The sequence below is a fragment of the Caloenas nicobarica genome, chromosome 8 (genome assembly GCF_036013445.1).
Source record: "Caloenas nicobarica isolate bCalNic1 chromosome 8, bCalNic1.hap1, whole genome shotgun sequence".
Lineage (NCBI taxonomy): Eukaryota > Metazoa > Chordata > Aves > Columbiformes > Columbidae > Caloenas > Caloenas nicobarica.
Window position 1 is genome coordinate 28,089,603 of NC_088252.1, and position 18,558 is coordinate 28,108,160.

An 18,558-nucleotide genomic window follows, 5' to 3' on the forward strand; every position below is an offset into this window, starting at 1 on the left:
GACAGCACTTCCACGTCCCACAGGATTTGGTCAATGTGCACAAATCAATATTGTCTTCAAAGAGCAGCCTCCAAATGCCCAATGCTTGGCATCGAGCCACCACTTCATGCAGATTCTTTCTTTCTTCAAGGCAACGTTCCCCTGTGATCTATCCATTTTTTCAGGCCTATACAAGAGGAAAGAGTGCCATGTGTCCTACACCAACAATTGTGCCTCCTTTTTGGGTGCGTTTGGTGAAGCCAAGAGCAGCGGCCCTATTTCAGCTCCTCTTTCCACCACCATTGCAAAATGAAGGAAACATCTTCAGACTTGTCCTGTGCTAAATGCACTCTGAGACAAGTACGGGTGGGTTTTCTTGTTGGCTCACCCATGGATCAGGAGAGCTGGGGCTGGTCTGGGTCCTTCTGTCTCTCTGGAGGGGAGTGATCTGGATGACGATTGTCATCCCGTTCATCTCAACGTCCTTTTCACTTGTTTTGGTCCTTGTGCTCACTTCCAAATATTCTGCATGGCCTTGGCTTGTGAGTGTTTCCCACAGTCAGTGCGGTGACTCCACTGGCTTTTGTGAGCTCCAGCTTTAACCTTCCCATGCCTTTACACCTCAGATCTCCTGGGCTACAGTGGGGTCTCAACGAGCTCTGCAGCCCCAGCTTGGCACAGGTGACTTCCTTTTCTCAGCAAATTCAAACAGTTTTGTCAAAGGATAATAACGTGGGTTCCACTTGCCAGCTTCTGCATGTTTTTCTCCCAGCCTAACAACCATCTGGCCTCTCTGTAAGATTTTCGGCAGGTTCCAACATCCCAGTTTTGAATTTTCTGCATTTTTAGTGACAACCTGGTCCATCGATACTTTTGCTCAAGAGACTCATCCTCTTGTACCTCTGATAAACTCATTCCTCATACTCGGTGCTTTAATATGAAATAATGAATTTATTATGTTTCTCCCCTATGCTTTCACATCTTGATCAGATGAAAAATGTTAAAAGCAACAAGTATTTCAAGATGGTCTGTTGTTGGAGAGAAAGGCCACCCTCCTGATATCAGTCTTCCTTGTTGCTGGCACGCATTGTCGGTAGATCTAGTCTCCCGTTAGCCACATTTTTTAGAAAATTACAACTCCTTTTTCCAGTTAGGATATTTTCTTACAGCGGGCTGATCTGTAAGCATAGGGCGGTTTGTCTGTCCGTCGTTTCTGGCTTTAGCGGGGACGGGAATGCAGCAGCAGCTGGTGGGACCGGTGGTTCCCTCCCCAGGTCAGGTCTCCAGCTGGTGCACGGGTGCAGCTCTCCCTGGGTTTGCATCAAGGTCATTATCTGAGGATCTCTGTCTTTTGTTTTCCATGCCTTTTTACCTCGGATAGCCGCTTGTTCCTGTTCAGAGTGGCTATAAAATGATGCCGCTATTTTAAGTTAATAATAATCATCATCGGGTTATGCCTAACATGCTGTTATCATTATGAGTCGTCACGTAAAGAGAGGCAATGAGGGTTAGGGGTCAATATTTTGCAAAAGCAGAATCATGGATCTCAAGGGCTTAATTTCCAGTTAAATCCAGCACGGGAAGTTCAGAGTCAGGTAACACGATGTGGCGCACAGCTTTGCACCGCACCCTTGATCCCAAATGGCGCCTTCACATCGCACGTAACCACTGCCGGGATTTTTATCAGCAGACGGCACAATCACAGCTGGCATAAATGGTCGTGATTTGGCAGAGCAGTGAGAATTGGAGATGTTTTGTCTGTCTGTGGTGCAGCTGGGACTGTGACGGTAACTGCAGTTTTGGAGCAAACCCGTGTGTTGAGTGGTGACACCGGGTCACAGCCACGACCGTGCGCATCCCACCTTGCCCGGTGTGTAACTGTGAAAGCGTTCGCCATCTCTTGTCCAGTTGGACCTGGAGCTTCACGCCTTTTCCTTTTCCCTGTGTGTTTTTTTGCTGCAGGGAATGGCTGCAAAAGCTGTGGCTTCGTGGCTTGGTGTGTAACAACCCAGCAGGGTTGTGGTCTGTATGCTTGATAAGAAGTGGGGTTGGTGGGACCTGGAGCATCCCTGCACGGGCAGGTTCGGGCAGACCTGAGCTCCGAGGTACTTCCGATGCTCAATTAGTAAGCCAGCCTGTACAGCAAACATGCTACATGCACAGTAAATGGATTTATGCCTCTTTTGGCTCCTGGAGGATCCACAGAAAGAGGGGAAGCACTGCGGGTGCCACCAGCGGCTGAAGGAGCCGGTTCCTGGCCGGGAGCCGCTCATGCTCTCCTGCATCCCTGCAGACACCAGCTTTCAGCTGCGCGAGCTCTTGGCAAGGATCCCATAGATGTCAGGCCCCTATATGGCTCTTTCTTAACATGGGATGTTTTTTCCAACAAACTCTTCAAATAAGAATAAGCGATGCACAGTTTTGATACGTCTGTCTGGTTTGATAAGCTAAACGACGGTACCAAATGCGTGAGAAAGCACAAAGAGGATAAACAGCCTGGCGGGGGGCTGCCGTGCACCTTTTGCATTTGGGAGTAAATGATTCCCATACAAGGTTTAAAGCTCTGGGGACCAAATTTCTCCAGTACTGTCAGGTGGCTTGTGTTTAATTTAAGGGCGCAGACACAGCAATGCCCTTCTGAACACCCAGGAGCTGACCCAGACCATGCCCATGCACTGGTTTATTGCCTGTATGCTGGTAACGGACAGTTACGTTTCTGTCTTTTTTTAGTTGATTTTAATATTCTGTGTATGTCTTTCTAGATACCGTCAGAAGTTGCGTAGCGAAGCTGTTCTTCAGCTGTCCCCTGAAAGGCCATTACTGCCTGTACAGTAAATCCAGTTTCACCCTGGTCAGCCGGCAGCCTCCGCTCTGGATCCACATCATGTTCCTCTTCCAGCAGGTGTGTGCAATACGGGTTCGTGGCACCTCTGTACGGGTAACTTTGTACTTGGCGAAAACGTTTTAATGGTTAATCTCTTTAAACATGCTTCCAATCTGCAGCGCTTTGCGACCCTCGTATTTTCTTAGAAAGTTGTTCTAGTAGGTCGAAGTGATTTTGCAGTCTGTAAGTTTTTATATTTCTATTAAGTACAACAAATTCAGACTATCTGAAGAGATTACAAAGTCTGGGGGAAAAAAGTGGGACCAAACCTTGTTGTCCTCATTCAGGCAAAACTTGCAGATTCCGGCACTCCTCAGGACTTTTTACTGCAGAAGTTTCAAGCGAGCCGGATTTGCAAATCTGATCAGTGCTGTTCTCCTACCAACCCTACAGTTATTTTCTCTTGTTTAATACCATTTCCAAATACAGCCCAGTGTTTGGACATATATGGGATTTTGTGATAGGTTACAAAGTGTATGAAATTGTAAGAGACGTCCTGACATTCACACTTCAAGATGAAACAGATGGTTTTGTGTTACGATAGCAAGGTTCAGTTTCTCAACCTGTGCGGAGCCAGTCACTGTACTTCATCCCACCCTAACGCAACCTCAGAATTTTAACAGGACCTTGAGAGAATAAATGAATTGTGTTACAAATGCATCATTTTATTCCTGACGTGAGGAAAACAGATGTTGGAAAACACAGACGAAAGTACTAAAAAGCAAAAAGGAGCAGCAGCAGCAGAGGAGGGGGTGACAGAGCTGCCACAACTCGCTCCCCCCCAACCCCTGCCGTGGATTTTAACACAACCACCTCTGTTTGGCCTGCGGTTCGTGGTTTGAATCAGCTGCACCGACAATTTAATCACCGATCCACCTTTATTCCCCAGTGCCTTGCCTTTTCCTGAGATGTTTTTCATTGCCAAACCTCTCCCATTAACCCCTTCCCACATTACTCTGAATTTGAATCCCCCTGCACAGCCAGGGCCAGGCTCAAAGCAATGCTATTTAGTTTATATCTTTGCAAACATGCTGTAAACACACCACTTTAAATGTTTTTTTAATGGGAAAAGTTTCACGTTGTGCTGCACCAAGCGTTCGAGCCTGCTGCGCATCAGGATGGTGTTTAATGTAGATAATGTATGTTCTTTCTTTTCTTCAAAATCTTAAGGCTTTTAAGTACTGGATATATAACTATTGTTAAATTAAATACAGGGCACTAAATCCAGCCGTGGGATAATGTTATTTAAGCCTGTGAAATTGTACGAGAGATACATTTGACGTAAAGTGTATTTATAATGTGTTAATAATAAGTTAAATGAAAGGCTGGTGATAAAAATGTAGTTTTCAGCAGATCCATCATAGATTCACAGACAGACTGCTAATATACAGTTTCTGAAGATTTCAATAGCAGTTACTGTAGTTTTATTCATTTTTTGCCAATCGCTCCATATTCTGTTTGACATTGCATTCCGCAAAAGCAGAAGCGAGAAGAGACTTTTTCTCTCAGGTCTCCAGAACAGATCCTTGACTTCACAACCCTGCTTTCTATTTAATTTTAAAAATATCAGTGAATAGTTACACCGTGTTTTGAAGCCCTTGAACAGAAGTTGTGAAACAGCAAATTATTAGTGCAGGGCAGTAGGAAGAAAAGCGTATGTCAACGGAGACCTGAGAAATCGTCTTACAGTTAAGCGATGATTAACAAAAGTAGCAAAATTAGAATAAGAGGTGATGTTAGAGGGGTTATTTCATAGAATCGTTTTGGTTGGAAGAGACCCTCAGGATCATTGAGTCCAAACATCTTTGATAGGCAGGATGCTTTAGTTTCACAGATTCATCAAAATAATCCTCTAATGCTGTATGATTTAATTTTCTTCATCAGGTGGGACAGTGTCACCAGCGAGGAGGGGGCTGCCCGACCTGTCCCTTCCTAACACCTTCCCTCGCGTTGCTCATTAATTAGCCAAACACCAGCTAATTGGGCTGCTGTTTTCTTGTGCCAGGTGGCTGCCTGAAGCTGACTGCTTCTCCCTTTTAATTGGGACAAAATGATCCTGCTGTCCTGACAGCTTAGCTGGAAAAAATGCATTGCCTCGGCCACAATAAAAATTCCTGGGTGCGTCTTCCTGAAGCGTGTGCGCTGGGTGCCAGACAGTGGGATTAGGATCCTTGGGTTTCTGTTCAGAAAGTGAAGGAACATCCATCCAGGAAACCTACGTTAAAAAGGACATTGTTCACATTGCGAAATCAAATACTTAAAACATGGAAAATCACATTTGCTTGTGCACTCTCAGCTTGGCTCCTGTGTGCAAATGCATTTTTTAATTCCAAGATCATGGAGCAGATCTAGTAGAGGCAGAAGTGCTGAGCGCTCTCAGCTGCAGCAGTGTTCTTGTAACGTTGACTTTGTGTGCAGTTTATACAGTGAAGAACTTAATGCTGTTGAAATATTAGAATAATTCAAGGCAGGATAAGGTTGTATGCTTGCTGTCCTTTGAAACAAGGAGCTCTGGAGGCGAGAGCACCCAACAGTTTCATCTTGGTTTGTGAATGTTCAGGGGATGAACATTCCTGTACCCCATCAGCAAAATCTGCATTGAACGTGTTCTGTGGAGGATTTTTCTCTTGCATTTCATCCCGCTGTCTGTTCAGTGCGGTCCCAAACGTTGCACAGTTATTGTCCCCCACGCAAGGACCAGGAGCTGCAGTGGGGTCTGGATAACCACACACAAACCTGCAGCGGTGCCAAGCATCTTTCGCATTAACTGGTAAATGACCAGTTTTTTCCAAAAAATATGTGTCACCGAGATGTGCACCTGGTTCAGTGAGGCCCGTGCTGCGAACATTTTGATAAACTAGCATTTCAATGCAAAAATTACATGCCAGTTGCTGTGTGTAGTCGTAGTTGAAAGATAAACTTTAGTGAGCCACAAACCTTAAAGACATGTAACGTACAATTAAAAAAAGCCCCAAAGGAAATGAAATATTTGAGGATTTGTCTGACTGTGCGCATATTGATCCATTGTAATTCCTTACAAAGAAATGAGCTAATCCCTGGCTACACGCGTGGCCGTCCCACTGTAAGAACAAGATGATCTTTGTTGATGGCCAAGTACAAAATGCCTGACACCCTGTTTTCAACATTTCCTTCAGAGCTTGTTTGCAGAACCTTTGTCCATCCAGAGTAGTTCCGTGCAAGTCCTCAAGGCCCTGTGGGAGAAGACACAGCTCAAGGGGACGCACAGTTTTGAAACCGCCATGATCCAGTCTACATTTCCACACCAAAAGGTAAGCTTTTTACTTTCTCAGAAAAAAAAAAAAAAGTAGAAAATTTCACCCTGATATTTAGAACAGCTGTACAAAGACCTTTACAATCGCTACAGCAATTCTTTGCCGTGGTCGCACTGAAAAACAAACCCCCTTTCCCTGCCCCTTCTACTTTTTTGCCTTAGTTCTGGCATCTTCCCAAGTCTTTCCTCCTGCATGACCAGATCACAATCCACAGCCTGTGCCTCTGACCTCCCTTTGCCATGAAACACTCGGCTTGTGGTGATGTTGAAAAATGTTGACCAGCCATTATATTTTCAACCTCTGCAGAAGGTCCACGGTGTCATTTTGTTCCGTGCTTTGAAAGGTCTCCAGGCTTGTTCTCCACCCTCTCCTACATGCTTCACATTGGATTGTTCCTGGTGTGATGAAAACTAATGATGCTACATATGGGTTTTTTCCTGCTTGCGGTTTCAAACTCTAGATTCAGATTAGCTGTCACTGTGGGCTGTTTGGCAGCCACTTGGAAATTCACCTAGTTAAACACAGGCTTGGATTTTATGGAAATGATCATTTGTACATATACCATTAGCTACCCCCATCACTTTAAAAGATTACTCTTTCAAAGCTGTTTACTGTCTCTGGGATTTCAGCAAATGCTATTTCAAAGCTATTAATCAGGCTCCTTGGAAAAGGACACTGTAGGATTGTAAAACAAATATCTATTTATTCCTGAACATCTCCATCCAGCTCAATGGGATGAAATGAATTGTCAAACGTGATTTTAGAATATTCTCTCTCAGAATATTGTACGCATGAAGATGTCTGACTGAATCAGATTAATTTACTAAGGTTATGGCTGATTTAAAAACAGGAGTTTTGTTAGAAACACCTTCTGAACCCCCACGATAATACTGCATTGAAGTGGGGACTCCTGCTGTGGATGTAAGAGGACTAGGGGATCCTCACATCCAAGACCCAGCTTATGGCCCAGTTTTACTTAAGACACAGTGGAGCTGGCACTAAGTATTTTAAATGCTATCGAAATCCCAGCCTGACTCATCTGAAGGCATTAGAACTGCTTTGCTCTTCAATACTGGCTTAACTTGAGACCGTGCCAAGATCTACTTGTCGAAAGTCAGAGCTGGAGGAGTGTAAAGGAGTTTGGGGTGAATAACGAGCTTAGGGAAGAGTGGTAGGATTAGACGTAGTGCATCATGCACACAAAGTCTACAAAACGTGTCCAACACCCTAGAAACGTGATTAGTCTCCAGCGCATCGGTTGCATAATCCTACTAATGCTCAGATACGAGCGTTTGCCCTATTTTGGGAAGTTTCATCACTCCATGACAGCAACCGTATCTCCGAGTTCCCAAATAGTGGAGCTGGAAAATGGGGCATTGATTTTCACTGAGTTAATGAATTAAGCTGTGAATAGAAGTTCGGAAACTCCAGGAACTGTGGACTGCCTGCGAGCCTTTGGAGGCTGAAGATGGGCAGATGTAACACATCTGAAACGGTAAAAGACTTGAATATTCAGGCTTGGTCTCCACAGTGTGCTGCTGGATTTACTTTCTCAGTTTTGGTTTTGCTTATTAGTACAGAACCTCAGTTTGTTTCTAGTGCAATTCTCATTCAGTTTGCTGAGAAAAGTCTCGTTTTCTGGGAGCAACACCTAGGCCTGCCATAAGGAAGGCTTCCTTTAAGTTTTACATCCCCAAGAAATCTGTCCAGAACATTCCTGGCGTGACCTCATCCTTACTTCACTTGACAGTCTAAGCTTCTGTAGTAATGTGAATATTTTTTTTTTTCAGAAGTTCTTCCCATTGCTAATAGTACTTCAAATATTGCAAAAGATTTGACAAAATTATTGTAATTGTTAATTTTATTCCTCTTCCAGTAGTGCGGGAAGCCAAATTAGCATTGTGTGATTGTTTCAATAAGCGTAGCACTTATAATTTAAAGTATTTTGAAATCTGTTGATATAAACGCAGCATCAGCGTCCTGCATTATATTTTATATTTTTTTCTGCATCATCTTACAGCGATGTCTGAATGCTTTATCAGAACTGAGAAATTTCTATGCTGTGAGGACGTGGGGAAGGTCCGACCCCCAGGAACCACAGCAGAGTCCATCCTGCATCACTGCTCTGCAATCGCTCCGCGTTCTGCCCTGTGACCCTGTGGCTAAACCAGAAAAAAATGAACTTAGACTTTTTTTCAATATGTATTCTAAACTATTTTGCAAAGCTGGGAAAAAAAAAAATCTATGACATCAATGGTTTATTCCAGAGTAAATTCTGGGAAATATTTTTCAGATTTACATCCCTGTAAGCGATTTCTGCATTTGGCCGGGTCCGCGTGTGCAAGGAATTGCAGCGAATACCTGGCTCACAGAACGCATGTCGTGTTTCACTGGGCAGCCTGTTCATGCCACAAATAATATTTATCCAACACAGCTTAAGACGTGCCAGAAGTAAAGCATTTCCAGATGTACGTCCTTACAGATTTCCGTTCAGTTGCTTCATCGTTCTTTATCAAAGCGCACACAGGCCACATTACAAAAACTGAGCTGGTGTTGAGCTCGTTGCTGAATTCTTTGTGTTGACTCACGCTGTGTCAGAAGAGTGAGATGGTGACTACTCTATGAGCCTCGTGTGATGCCTTCAGAGGGTCTTTTGTTGAGCGGCATTGCAAGAGAATAATTAACATTTTTGAGCCATTGTTAGTTCTGTTCTTCCTTTCCTTTGTTTGCGATCTCAGTTTACGGAGCAGAAAGAAGCGCCACGATTTCACAATGGAGTCACTGAGGTTTTCAAGATGATGGCGCATGGGGATGAGATAAATCTCTCCTCTCTAATTAGGCTTTTCCCCCGTGCTTCTCTTCCTGAAATAAGTGGCTTATTGCAGATTATTTCAAGCGTACCAGTGTACAGAGTGGAAAAGAAAGATTGCTGCATTGATATTTCAGTGATATTTGTTCCCTTTCAGTCTAGAGTTGGCTCATTGCAGCCACTAAAAGATTTTTTTACAGGATGGAGATGCTCCTGGGCTTTCTGTTCAATGTGATCCACTACCCATGGACCAGCGGGAGAAACAGGGAGAGAATCATAGAATCATTTTGTTGGAAGAGACCCTCAAGATCGAGTCCAACCATTAAGCCAAGCCTGGCACTAACCCATGTCCCTGAGAACCTCAGAAGAGGCTGCACAGTGCTCCTGTTCCATAGCACAGCCAGCTAGATTCCTCCAATGTACCGAATTCTCTTTTGGAGAAAAAAATTAGTGATGTATAAAGAGCAGTTACAGAGCAAAATAATCAAGTTTTACCTGTGCTCCCCAATGTGAGCCGGTTTGAGCGTGCTGGGGCAAGGCAGCCCGAGATGTGGATTTAGCCCTGGCCCCAGCAAAGAGGCACCAAAGGCGGAAGGAATTGCCCAAAGAAGCATCACAGGGGAGCGCACCGAGGCGGCCAGGGGGTGAGGGGACCGGTGTTCGTTGTTTGGAGCGCCTCACGGCTCAGGTGATGTGCAGTGCTCCCCAAGCTGCCTTGCCATCCTTCCTTCGGACAGCCGAAAATCCATCAGGAGATGGTCTCCAGCATGGAGAGGGTGGGGGCACCTGACAGCCTCGTGTCTGGTTAAAATTCAACATTTTTCATCGTTTTGATCTTGTGAAAACAGCATTTTCCTGGCCGTTTTCTGGGTTGAAAGGGGCTGGGAAGGAGAGACGTGATACTGGCGAAATTGGCCCAAATCAGACAACTCCATCCTCTGCAGAGCCTTGTTCAGTGCGTTGAGCTCGTGTCCCTGGCAAGGGATGGTATTTTCCCCACCAACCGGGTAAATCGGTGTTTTCTTTGGGCTGCTGCAGACACGCAAATAAATAGGAGTGTTTTCTGAGTGGTCCTGGTAATTCCCATTCTGTTTGCAGTAACTTGGTTGCTGTTATTTAACACCAACGTTTGTTTAATTATGAGATCACAATCTGTTTTAAAATTAAATAATGGGTTCTAAAATACACTGGATTATACAGTGTTATTAATTACCTCGAAAGGAAACTCCTCCGGCTTTTCCCGTACTTGAAGTGGCAAATATACTTTCTGGAGGTTTCTTTGATCAAGTCAGACATTCGGTTTACTTTGCAGATGCGTAATCCTTATTTCCCTTGCTGATCACTGGCAGAACAGCATCACATTTACCTGGGTGTGTTTCGTGTGAGCTAAATCCATCTTGTTGTTGCTGGGGTTTTAGAAATGTTCATATTAACGTTCATACTAAGCATTTGTCTTTGTGCTTCTCACAGGGGGATGGGTTCAGAGCCTCTATTCTTTCTTTAAAAAGGAAAAAGAAAGAGGGAAAAAGGAAAATAAAGTGGACCCTCACCCCTCATTGAAAAAAATCCTGGGAGAGGGCTGGAAGTAATAAAAGTAATTCAGCTGGTGGGAGACGTGCTGGGCAGGACTGCAGAGTGGGATGTTGGAGGGGCAAAAAAAATCCCAGACCAGTTCTCTGCATCCTACAGCCATGTTACATATATATATATATATCTATAGTTATATTTGTATTTATGTATCAGCCGCTAGAAAGGGAGATACGTCTTTAGCACCGTTCCCTTGGCAGGTTGTTTGCCCCCAGGAGACACATACAAGACAGCGCACACTGGCACCCACTGCAAAATCTGTGATTTTGGGTTCCGAGCTGTTAACCGTGCAGTGGTTCACCTCCTGAGTTTGTTTTTTTTTTTTTTTCCTCATTCTTGGCCTAGGACCTGGACCACGTGCAGATGCACCTGGAAGAAGTGAGGTTCTTTGATTTGTTCGGCTACAGCGAGGCAGCGGGAGCGTGGCAGTGCTTCATGTGCAACAACCCCGAAAAGGCGACAGGTGAGCAGGCTGTTGTCGAGGCCGGTGGGCTGCGCGGTGGTGGGGCTGTGGGGGATGGAATCCATAGTACTGCTTAACAGCGCCCATAATACTTCAGCTATATTATTATAGAAAACAAGGTGAGTGGAAAATACACTTTTTGCCAGGTAGAAGATTCTGGTGACCTTTTTGAAGCCTTCTGATACCCATGTGGTTTAGATCCATGTACTGCAATCCTGAGGAATGGCCTTTTTCTTAGAGTTTTTTTTGCCACTTTGTAAAAGCCTGCACAATGCTGGCCAAGAATTCAGAATATTTTGGCCAAGCCTTTGAGTAATTGGCTGTTTCAGCTATTTAATTTAACAGCTAGCATCTCCTTATATTTCATCAGCCCTGAGTTTAGTAAGTCTTGTAAGAGTGGCCCAGCCTCTGCTGCAGGCCGGGCTGCCTGGCTCATTTCGTGGGTGTCTGAGCATCTTCCTCCTTCCACAACTCTCGTGGGACTCAACAACCATAAAAGAAATCATGCTTTGGGCTGAAATTTCATCTCAGTACAGTGGTCTCGCTGTGATTTGTCCAACACATCAGTGATAGATGCGTGTCAAGCTACAAAGAAAATGAGTCTTTTGCTTAAAATTTCAAACTTTCATCAAATAGCTTTGTTCTGAGTTTTTGAAGACATTTAACTACTCTGAAAAGGGAGGTGCTTGTAGGAAGCTATTGATTATTGATTATGCTGGCATGGCAGGTGTATTAGAGCCATCAGGCTGGATGAAGGTGAGGATGATGTGTGGCACCATTTCCTTGTTGATGCTGTGGGTTTTGCTGATTCCACCAGTCTGGAGGCACCAGAGGACAACTGGGACCTTGCTCCCCTGTCACGCTCCTGTCAAAGCACCATGTCCTCCAAGGAGAGGTCTCAGAAGGGCTGGAGCAGGACGTGGTGCGGGAGGTCCATGTGGCACAACACCAGCTGCCAGGAGCGTGGTGTTGGTTCTGGGATCCAGACCCCACCAGTATGACCAGTATGGAGCTGGTATCTTCAAATGGGTCCGAACACCAGGCAACCAGCAATAACAGGCTGCAACACCAGGCAGCAATTCCTGGCAAGCTCTTGGGTTAGTACAAGAAGAGCTTGCGCAAGTGGGGACCATCTGTACTGCTGACAAGAGGCTCTTGAGTCAGTTTGCAGAGCACTTGAGCCAGCATCTCAAGTCGGGTCAACTGGATCTTTGCCCGAGGCCAGTGGTCCTCGGGAAGCAGCAGTGTAATGCCACCCCTCTTGCTTATCCATCCTTGTTTCAGGCTGGTGAAAAATCCCATCGCAGGGTTGTAGGCTGTCGATCTGGTGTCACAATGTCCCCCAGAGATGAGGGAGAAGGTCGCATCTCTCAAGGGTTCACCATTTCCCCCAGCTGCTGCGAAAAGGCTGCAATGACAAAAATGCGTGTGCTGATCCCCCGTCTTTGGGTGTGTAAATACAGTTCTCTGTTTACACACTGGGGTCAACAGAAAAGTGTAACGTCCTCAAACCTCCTAAAAAGTGCCAAAATCTGCCTTACATCGAGACGCGCAGGAGGCCTTGGCCAGCCGGGCAAGGGGGGGCTGCCCTTGTTGAGCTCGCCCAGCATGAATTATACTTTAATTCCTATGTGCTGGTACTTATATAGGCCCTGGTTACTCATTCTGCATTTTCTAGGAGTGGAAAAACAAATACTTTTTTTTAGAATTACCTTTTCTCTAGCTTATATCCCTATGATGTCAACCAAAGCCTAATGGGATAAAGTGCCATAGCCCAGGAGAGGAGGGAGACGACTTTAATAAGCGTCAGCATCTACAGAATCACCATTTACCCTTTGTTTTAGAGCCAGGGCTGAGAATTCAGGGATGCGTTTGGGATGGTCAGGAACAGGGGGAACTGAGCACAGAATATTTTTGGACTGTAACTGTCCTTTTTAATGAGCAATTACTCCCTTTGTCTGAGTTGAAAGCAAATTTTGAAAAGAAAGGGACATTGTGGATATCGTTATTTGCTTCTCAAAGTAAAGTATTGAAAGCTCAGGTATAGGAAAGGAAGGATGGTGGAAGATAGAGCTCAGTGGGATAAAATTCTGCAGGTGAATGACAAATTCACCTGAGTGCTGGTGATGTGGAGCCGCAGCAGCTGGGAAAGGTCGAACCAGAGTGGGAGATGCTCCCAGGTCTGCTGGGGTTTATAAGATCTGATGCAAAAAAAAGGATTCGAAGGCCTCCTCAAATTGGTAAGAAATGTAAAGGCTGGAAAACATCTTTTCATTCCACAGTGGGACAGAGCCTTTGAAATCTCAAATACTTTTGAAAGACAAGAAAGTAATTTCTCCCTCTCAGCTATGCTGTTTAGCAACCAAATTCTTCTTAAAGAAGGATTTCAGAGGCAAATTCTTTTTCTATTATTGTCTTCATTTTTTTTTTTTTTTTGTTGACATTGCATTTTTTGGATGCCATGTTGCAAGATGCCACTTATCCTCCAGCCTTAGGAAGACATTGTTCCTTAAAGCCTCGACCTTGCCTTAGGATGCCGGATCAATGGTGGTTTTTTGGGATGTAGCTGGGAGGATTTTTGGAGGCTGAGTTCGTGAGGAAGAAGGCGGTTGTGTGTAAGCCATGTGGTGGATCTACCCAAAGCGGCAATTAACCCAGAGAAAGTTTGACTTTTTTTTAATTTTTTTTTTTTTCTCATGCATTCTTCCGATTGCAAAGCATTGCTTATACAACCACACTTTTCCAGAATTGCTCTTAAATCATCCTGAATTGTTCATTCCTGAGCCAGGGGGGAAGAGCGCTCCCACAAATCCCGCTCGTCTGTTCAAATACACGTGCGTGCCCTCGCTGTGCAGCGGGTTCAGAGCCAGGAAAACCAGGTTACACCGTTTTTTAAATTACAACCATTCAAGCACAGCTACAAAGCATTTGGAATTTGGGTAAATGCAGTGTGTGCCTCCTGTGAGGAAAAGCCGCCCTTTAAGAGCCTCATTTCAACATCACCTCCTGTATTGACAGTTGGCTTCACAAGCTCTTGCACACACACAAAAAAATCAGTAAAACCACTCGATAGCTGGCGAGGGAATTGCAGCACATTCCCTGTTCTGGAAGCTGACAAAGAAATTGCAGTAATCCCCGTGGGCTGCAGAAGAGACATTGTGCCCATGGGCAATGATTCGGGTAAAACCGAGAGGGTTTTTTTTATGAATTCCTCTTTAAAAAAAGCAATTCACTCAGAATAGCTGACACCATATTAACTTCTGCATACATTTATCTTTTGCTAGCAGTGGTGATTATCTAGTGAACTGAAATATCCCAGTATAAAGCTTGCTTGAAAATTACAAAAAGTGGCATGCAGTAATGCATCCTTTCCAGATTTTCAACAAAACCAAATGTGATGATTAATGAGAGTGAATCCATATTCCCTTAGGTTAATTCCATTTATCTTCGTCTGCTCGCCACCCACACATTCCTCACTTTCAAGTGAAGAGGAGTTTATTATCATTGAGATCGTTCATGATTGGACTGGATTTTTGTGGATGATTTTGTTTCATCAAGTGCAAGATTTAATGCTTTGGGTTTTATCTGTCTTGAGTTCATCTTGGAAGAGTTTGGAGGTTTTTTTACTTTTTATTCAGTACCTAAACTGCTTAAAGCTTGATGCATTGTAGTTCTGCAGAGAAAGGAAGATAGAAAATAATTCCAGGGGGCACTTACACATCATTGGGTACTATTCAGGGTTAAATTGATTTTGGAGTTAGTGAGGGTCTCTATATTAAGATAGCTTAAGAAACAATGGGTATTATAGTAAATAATTTTTCATTTTGAGTTTGGGTAATATCTTCAGCTTTATTGTGTGTTCTGCCAGAGGAAAAAAAAATAATTGCAAATGTATAGTAAATATAACCTTTCAATTCCTTTAACTTCTTTTTTCAAGCTAAATATCTCATCATACGGGCCAGCACACCACCACGCAGTGATTTCAAACGCAGAGATGATGTGATCACCTAGTTTGACCTTCTATCAAACAGTAGTCCAAGAATCTAGTCCAATAATGCTTATATCCAAGAAATGTCTTCTCTTTGATCTGTATCAATTTTGCATATTTTTTCTGAAGATATCTAAACCTGATTTTTAAAAGCCAAGTGAAGGAGAACCCATGCCATGCCTACGTTGTTGCTCAGGTAGTTTCACCACACTTAAAACTGGGTTTGTTTCTGCTCTGTCCCCAAACGCTGCACCACATTGTGCCCTCCCTGCTCTGGGGAAAATCTGTTTGTAGACATGATCGTGTCACATCTTGATCATTACTTTCTTGTGATATGGATAGTCATATGAAAGATCAGTCTTACATCATTCTTGTATCACTTCTCTGAAGTCTTTTAATTTGTCCTTATTCACGTGAGGTGAAGAAATCAAAACTAGACATTTTTGATTAATTAATATGTGTATAAGAAATGCGCACATGCCAATTTGCAGTTGATTGCATTAAAAAAAAAAAAATCTTCCAGCTGAATTAGTGCAGATGCTGCTTTCGTGTAAGCTGCTCTGCCACGGAAAGAAGTTGGGGTTACCAGTGACTGAATTTGGCTTGGCCAGAGTTCAGACAGAAGAGCAAAGCTCTGCATCTCGGCACAGGACAGACATGGGCCAGAGGAGCCGCAGAAACGATCCGAGGCTGGGACAGCTCTGCCGTGGGACAGGCTGAGAGAGCTGGGGGTTCAGCTGGAGAAGAGGAGCTCCGGGGAGACCTTAGTGTGGCCTTTCCGGACTTAAAAGGAGCCGAGAAGAAAGATGGGGACAGACTTTTGAGCAGGGCCTGTTGCGATAGGACAAGGGGTGATGGTTTTAAACTAAAGGAGGGAGATTCAGGCCGGACACAAGGAAGAAATTGTTGTCCCTGAGGGTGGTGAGAGCCTGGCCCAGGTTGGCCAGAGAGGTGGTGGCTGAACCATCCCTGGAGACATCCCAGGCCAGGCTGGACAGGGCTCTGAGCAACCTGAGCTGGTGCAGATGTCCCTGCTCATGGCAGGGGGGGCACTGGGGGGGCTGGGAGGGGCCCTTCAACCCCAACCATTCTGCAATTCTATAAGAAGCTGAGGCCAGGCTCTTTTTGGTGGTGCGTGGTGGGAGGGCAAGAGACAACAGGCGTAAATTGGAACAGGAGAGGTTCAGACTGGCTAGAAAGGAAAGCTTTCCCACCATGAGGATGAGCAGGCATTGGAACAGCTTGCCTGGAGATGTTTTTGAGATTTTTCAGGTCCTGGATGGATAAATTCACAAGCAACCTAGTCTGACCCCACAGCTGACCTTGCTTTGAGCTGGAGGTTGGATGAGAGACCCCTTGAGCTCCCTTCCAGCTGAATTGTTCTGTGATTCTGTGAAGTTAACCGCAATGAAAATAAGCAATAGGACTTAGAAAAATATTGGAAAAAGGGCTTTATTCTTATCTTTCATGGATCTTTTTCGTCTAATCAGACCCTCAGACATACTGGCATCAGATTCATTACGATGACTTTGGAAGCTGACATCAGAATTCCCCATGGGCTTCTTTGTGGATGTACGCGAGAAGTGCTCTGTTAACACTGTTTCCAGCACCGGCTGCTTAAAGAGAGATCAACGTTTCTTTAGTAAATCCTATATTTTGAAAGATTTTGGCCATAAAAATCCACTTTAGGCCAAAATTGCACATTCTTTTCCTTTCTCATGTTGCGTTCCTGAAGCACCAGCCATCTCAGGATCTTGTGGTGCCTGAACTTTTTGTGCTTTACACCTTCATAGTGCGGGTTAAAGCGTGTTCCTGCTGCACTGGAATCGGTATTGAAGCCATTCCCGTGGGACCAGGAGCCAGGTGGATGCACAAGACCCAACTCCTGAGCAATTGTCTTTCCATATCAAGTCCTTCTTTTGCTGCATCTAGATGTTTATCCAGCTGCCATCATACTCTGAAGGTCACTGTGCACATTATGAATTCTTTATTGTTATCACAGCAGAGTAAAAGTTTTTTCCTGTCCTATCTTTGTCATTTTTTATTCAAGTGAAGTTCTCTCCTCTTTCTTCTATGCACCCCCCAGGAAAGCTTGCTGCTTGGTGCTGCTGGTTTAAATTTCTCAGATTCGCAGCTTTTTGCTCCGTCTCTCACCAGAGAGACTTTTTCACAGCAGTTCTGACACTTCATCTTGGGGGCCGACACGGAGCCGTGTCCGGTTATTGTCACCCACATGGTCCTCAGATGGTGATTTCCTGACACCAAATTGCATATTCTCACGGTGACAACACGTCCTTCATCGAGAGAGTGCACATGAGAACGGCGAATTGTGGGAATGACAGGGATATTAGAAGTTAGACATTTGATGAGGCATTTGCACGATAAGCAAAATATCAGCTTAGATCCTATTTAAAACTAATTATAAAAATTCCAAACTTCTTTTCTCTTCTCACAAATCTGACAAATTATAATGCTGATTTTATAAATGGGAAACAAAGTCACCAGAAGACGAAGTTGCTGATACGAGAGCATGAGAACTTGTACTCAGACCTGCTTTTTCCTTGCTTAAAATGGATTATTATTTCCTTTGGTACTTTTTTGTTCGGTGGCGTTTGACAATACCTTGTGTGCATCCTGTTACCCACATGAGCTCTAATTCAGCTGCCTTTGCTCTGTTTGAATAGGGTTAGTGGTTATGGGGGAGCTTTGCCACAGGATATTGTTTCTTTTGCCTAGAAAACGGGGAGTGTGCTTATGCAGGATTATTTTGCTGTTAATTCGTCAGCAGCTTATTCTACGTATCTCACATGAGTGTAAATTCAGCGAAGACTGTGTGGCACAAGTCTCCTTTACAAAGGCATCTACCCTGGACCGGGGATCCAGAAACCCACGTCAGGAGGCAGAGGGACGGACGGAGTTTGGGTGCTTTGGTTTTCCCTGCCATAGAGCTCGGAGATTCCCCGTGGCCTTTTCCATCCCGCTCTGCACAGCCTGTTCAGCAGAGGCTTTAAAAAGTTCCACCCGAAAGTTTCCACATTATGCAGTGAGCAAAATGATACAGGGAGAAAACAAGCATCTGTTTTACTTTGTCCCGTCTCAGGTCGGGTGGTGTGATGCAAATACACCGAACAGAGCTGCTGCGTCGAGCACAACCTGTTTTTTATGGTGGAAATCACCGCTGCAGATCCACAGCGAAGCGGAGACTTGCCCACCCCCCTTTTCATTCAGCCCATCTCCTTCCAAAACCTCTCTGTCTACAGGGACAGAAATATTTATGGTCTTCCATGAGGAAATTGCAATAGTACACACTGAAGACCCCCAAAGCCTGCCTCTCCGCCAACATAAACAACGCTGGGGAAAAAGTACATTCTTTATCTAAATCTGCTGCGTTGTATTTGCATTTGTTTTTTTTCCTTTGCCAGACAGGAGGTATGTGCCCCGAAAGCTATGAAGGCTTTGAAACCCCAGGTGCTAGAATACTTTTGGTGGCTGCACTTGGCCGCCCCCATCACTTTGCGTCCTCAGCATCACACCAACCTCCTGCGTTTCGCGCTC

General features: G+C 44.6%; 1 protein-coding gene across 2 annotated transcripts in view; it reads left to right on the plus strand.

Moving 5' to 3' along the window:
* VEPH1 (ventricular zone expressed PH domain containing 1) overlaps positions 1 to 18,558 on the plus strand; it is a 67,620-nt gene that overhangs the window by 42,377 nt on the left and 6,685 nt on the right. The window contains exons 9-11 of one of the 2 annotated variants that reach the window (XM_065640340.1): positions 2,742 to 2,881; positions 6,019 to 6,153; positions 10,898 to 11,015. In XM_065640340.1, coding sequence (XP_065496412.1) covers positions 2,742 to 2,881; positions 6,019 to 6,153; positions 10,898 to 11,015 — 393 coding nt within the window. The remainder of the gene's footprint in view (positions 1 to 2,741; positions 2,882 to 6,018; positions 6,154 to 10,897; positions 11,016 to 18,558) is intronic. The other variant, XM_065640341.1, reaches the window with a different exon arrangement.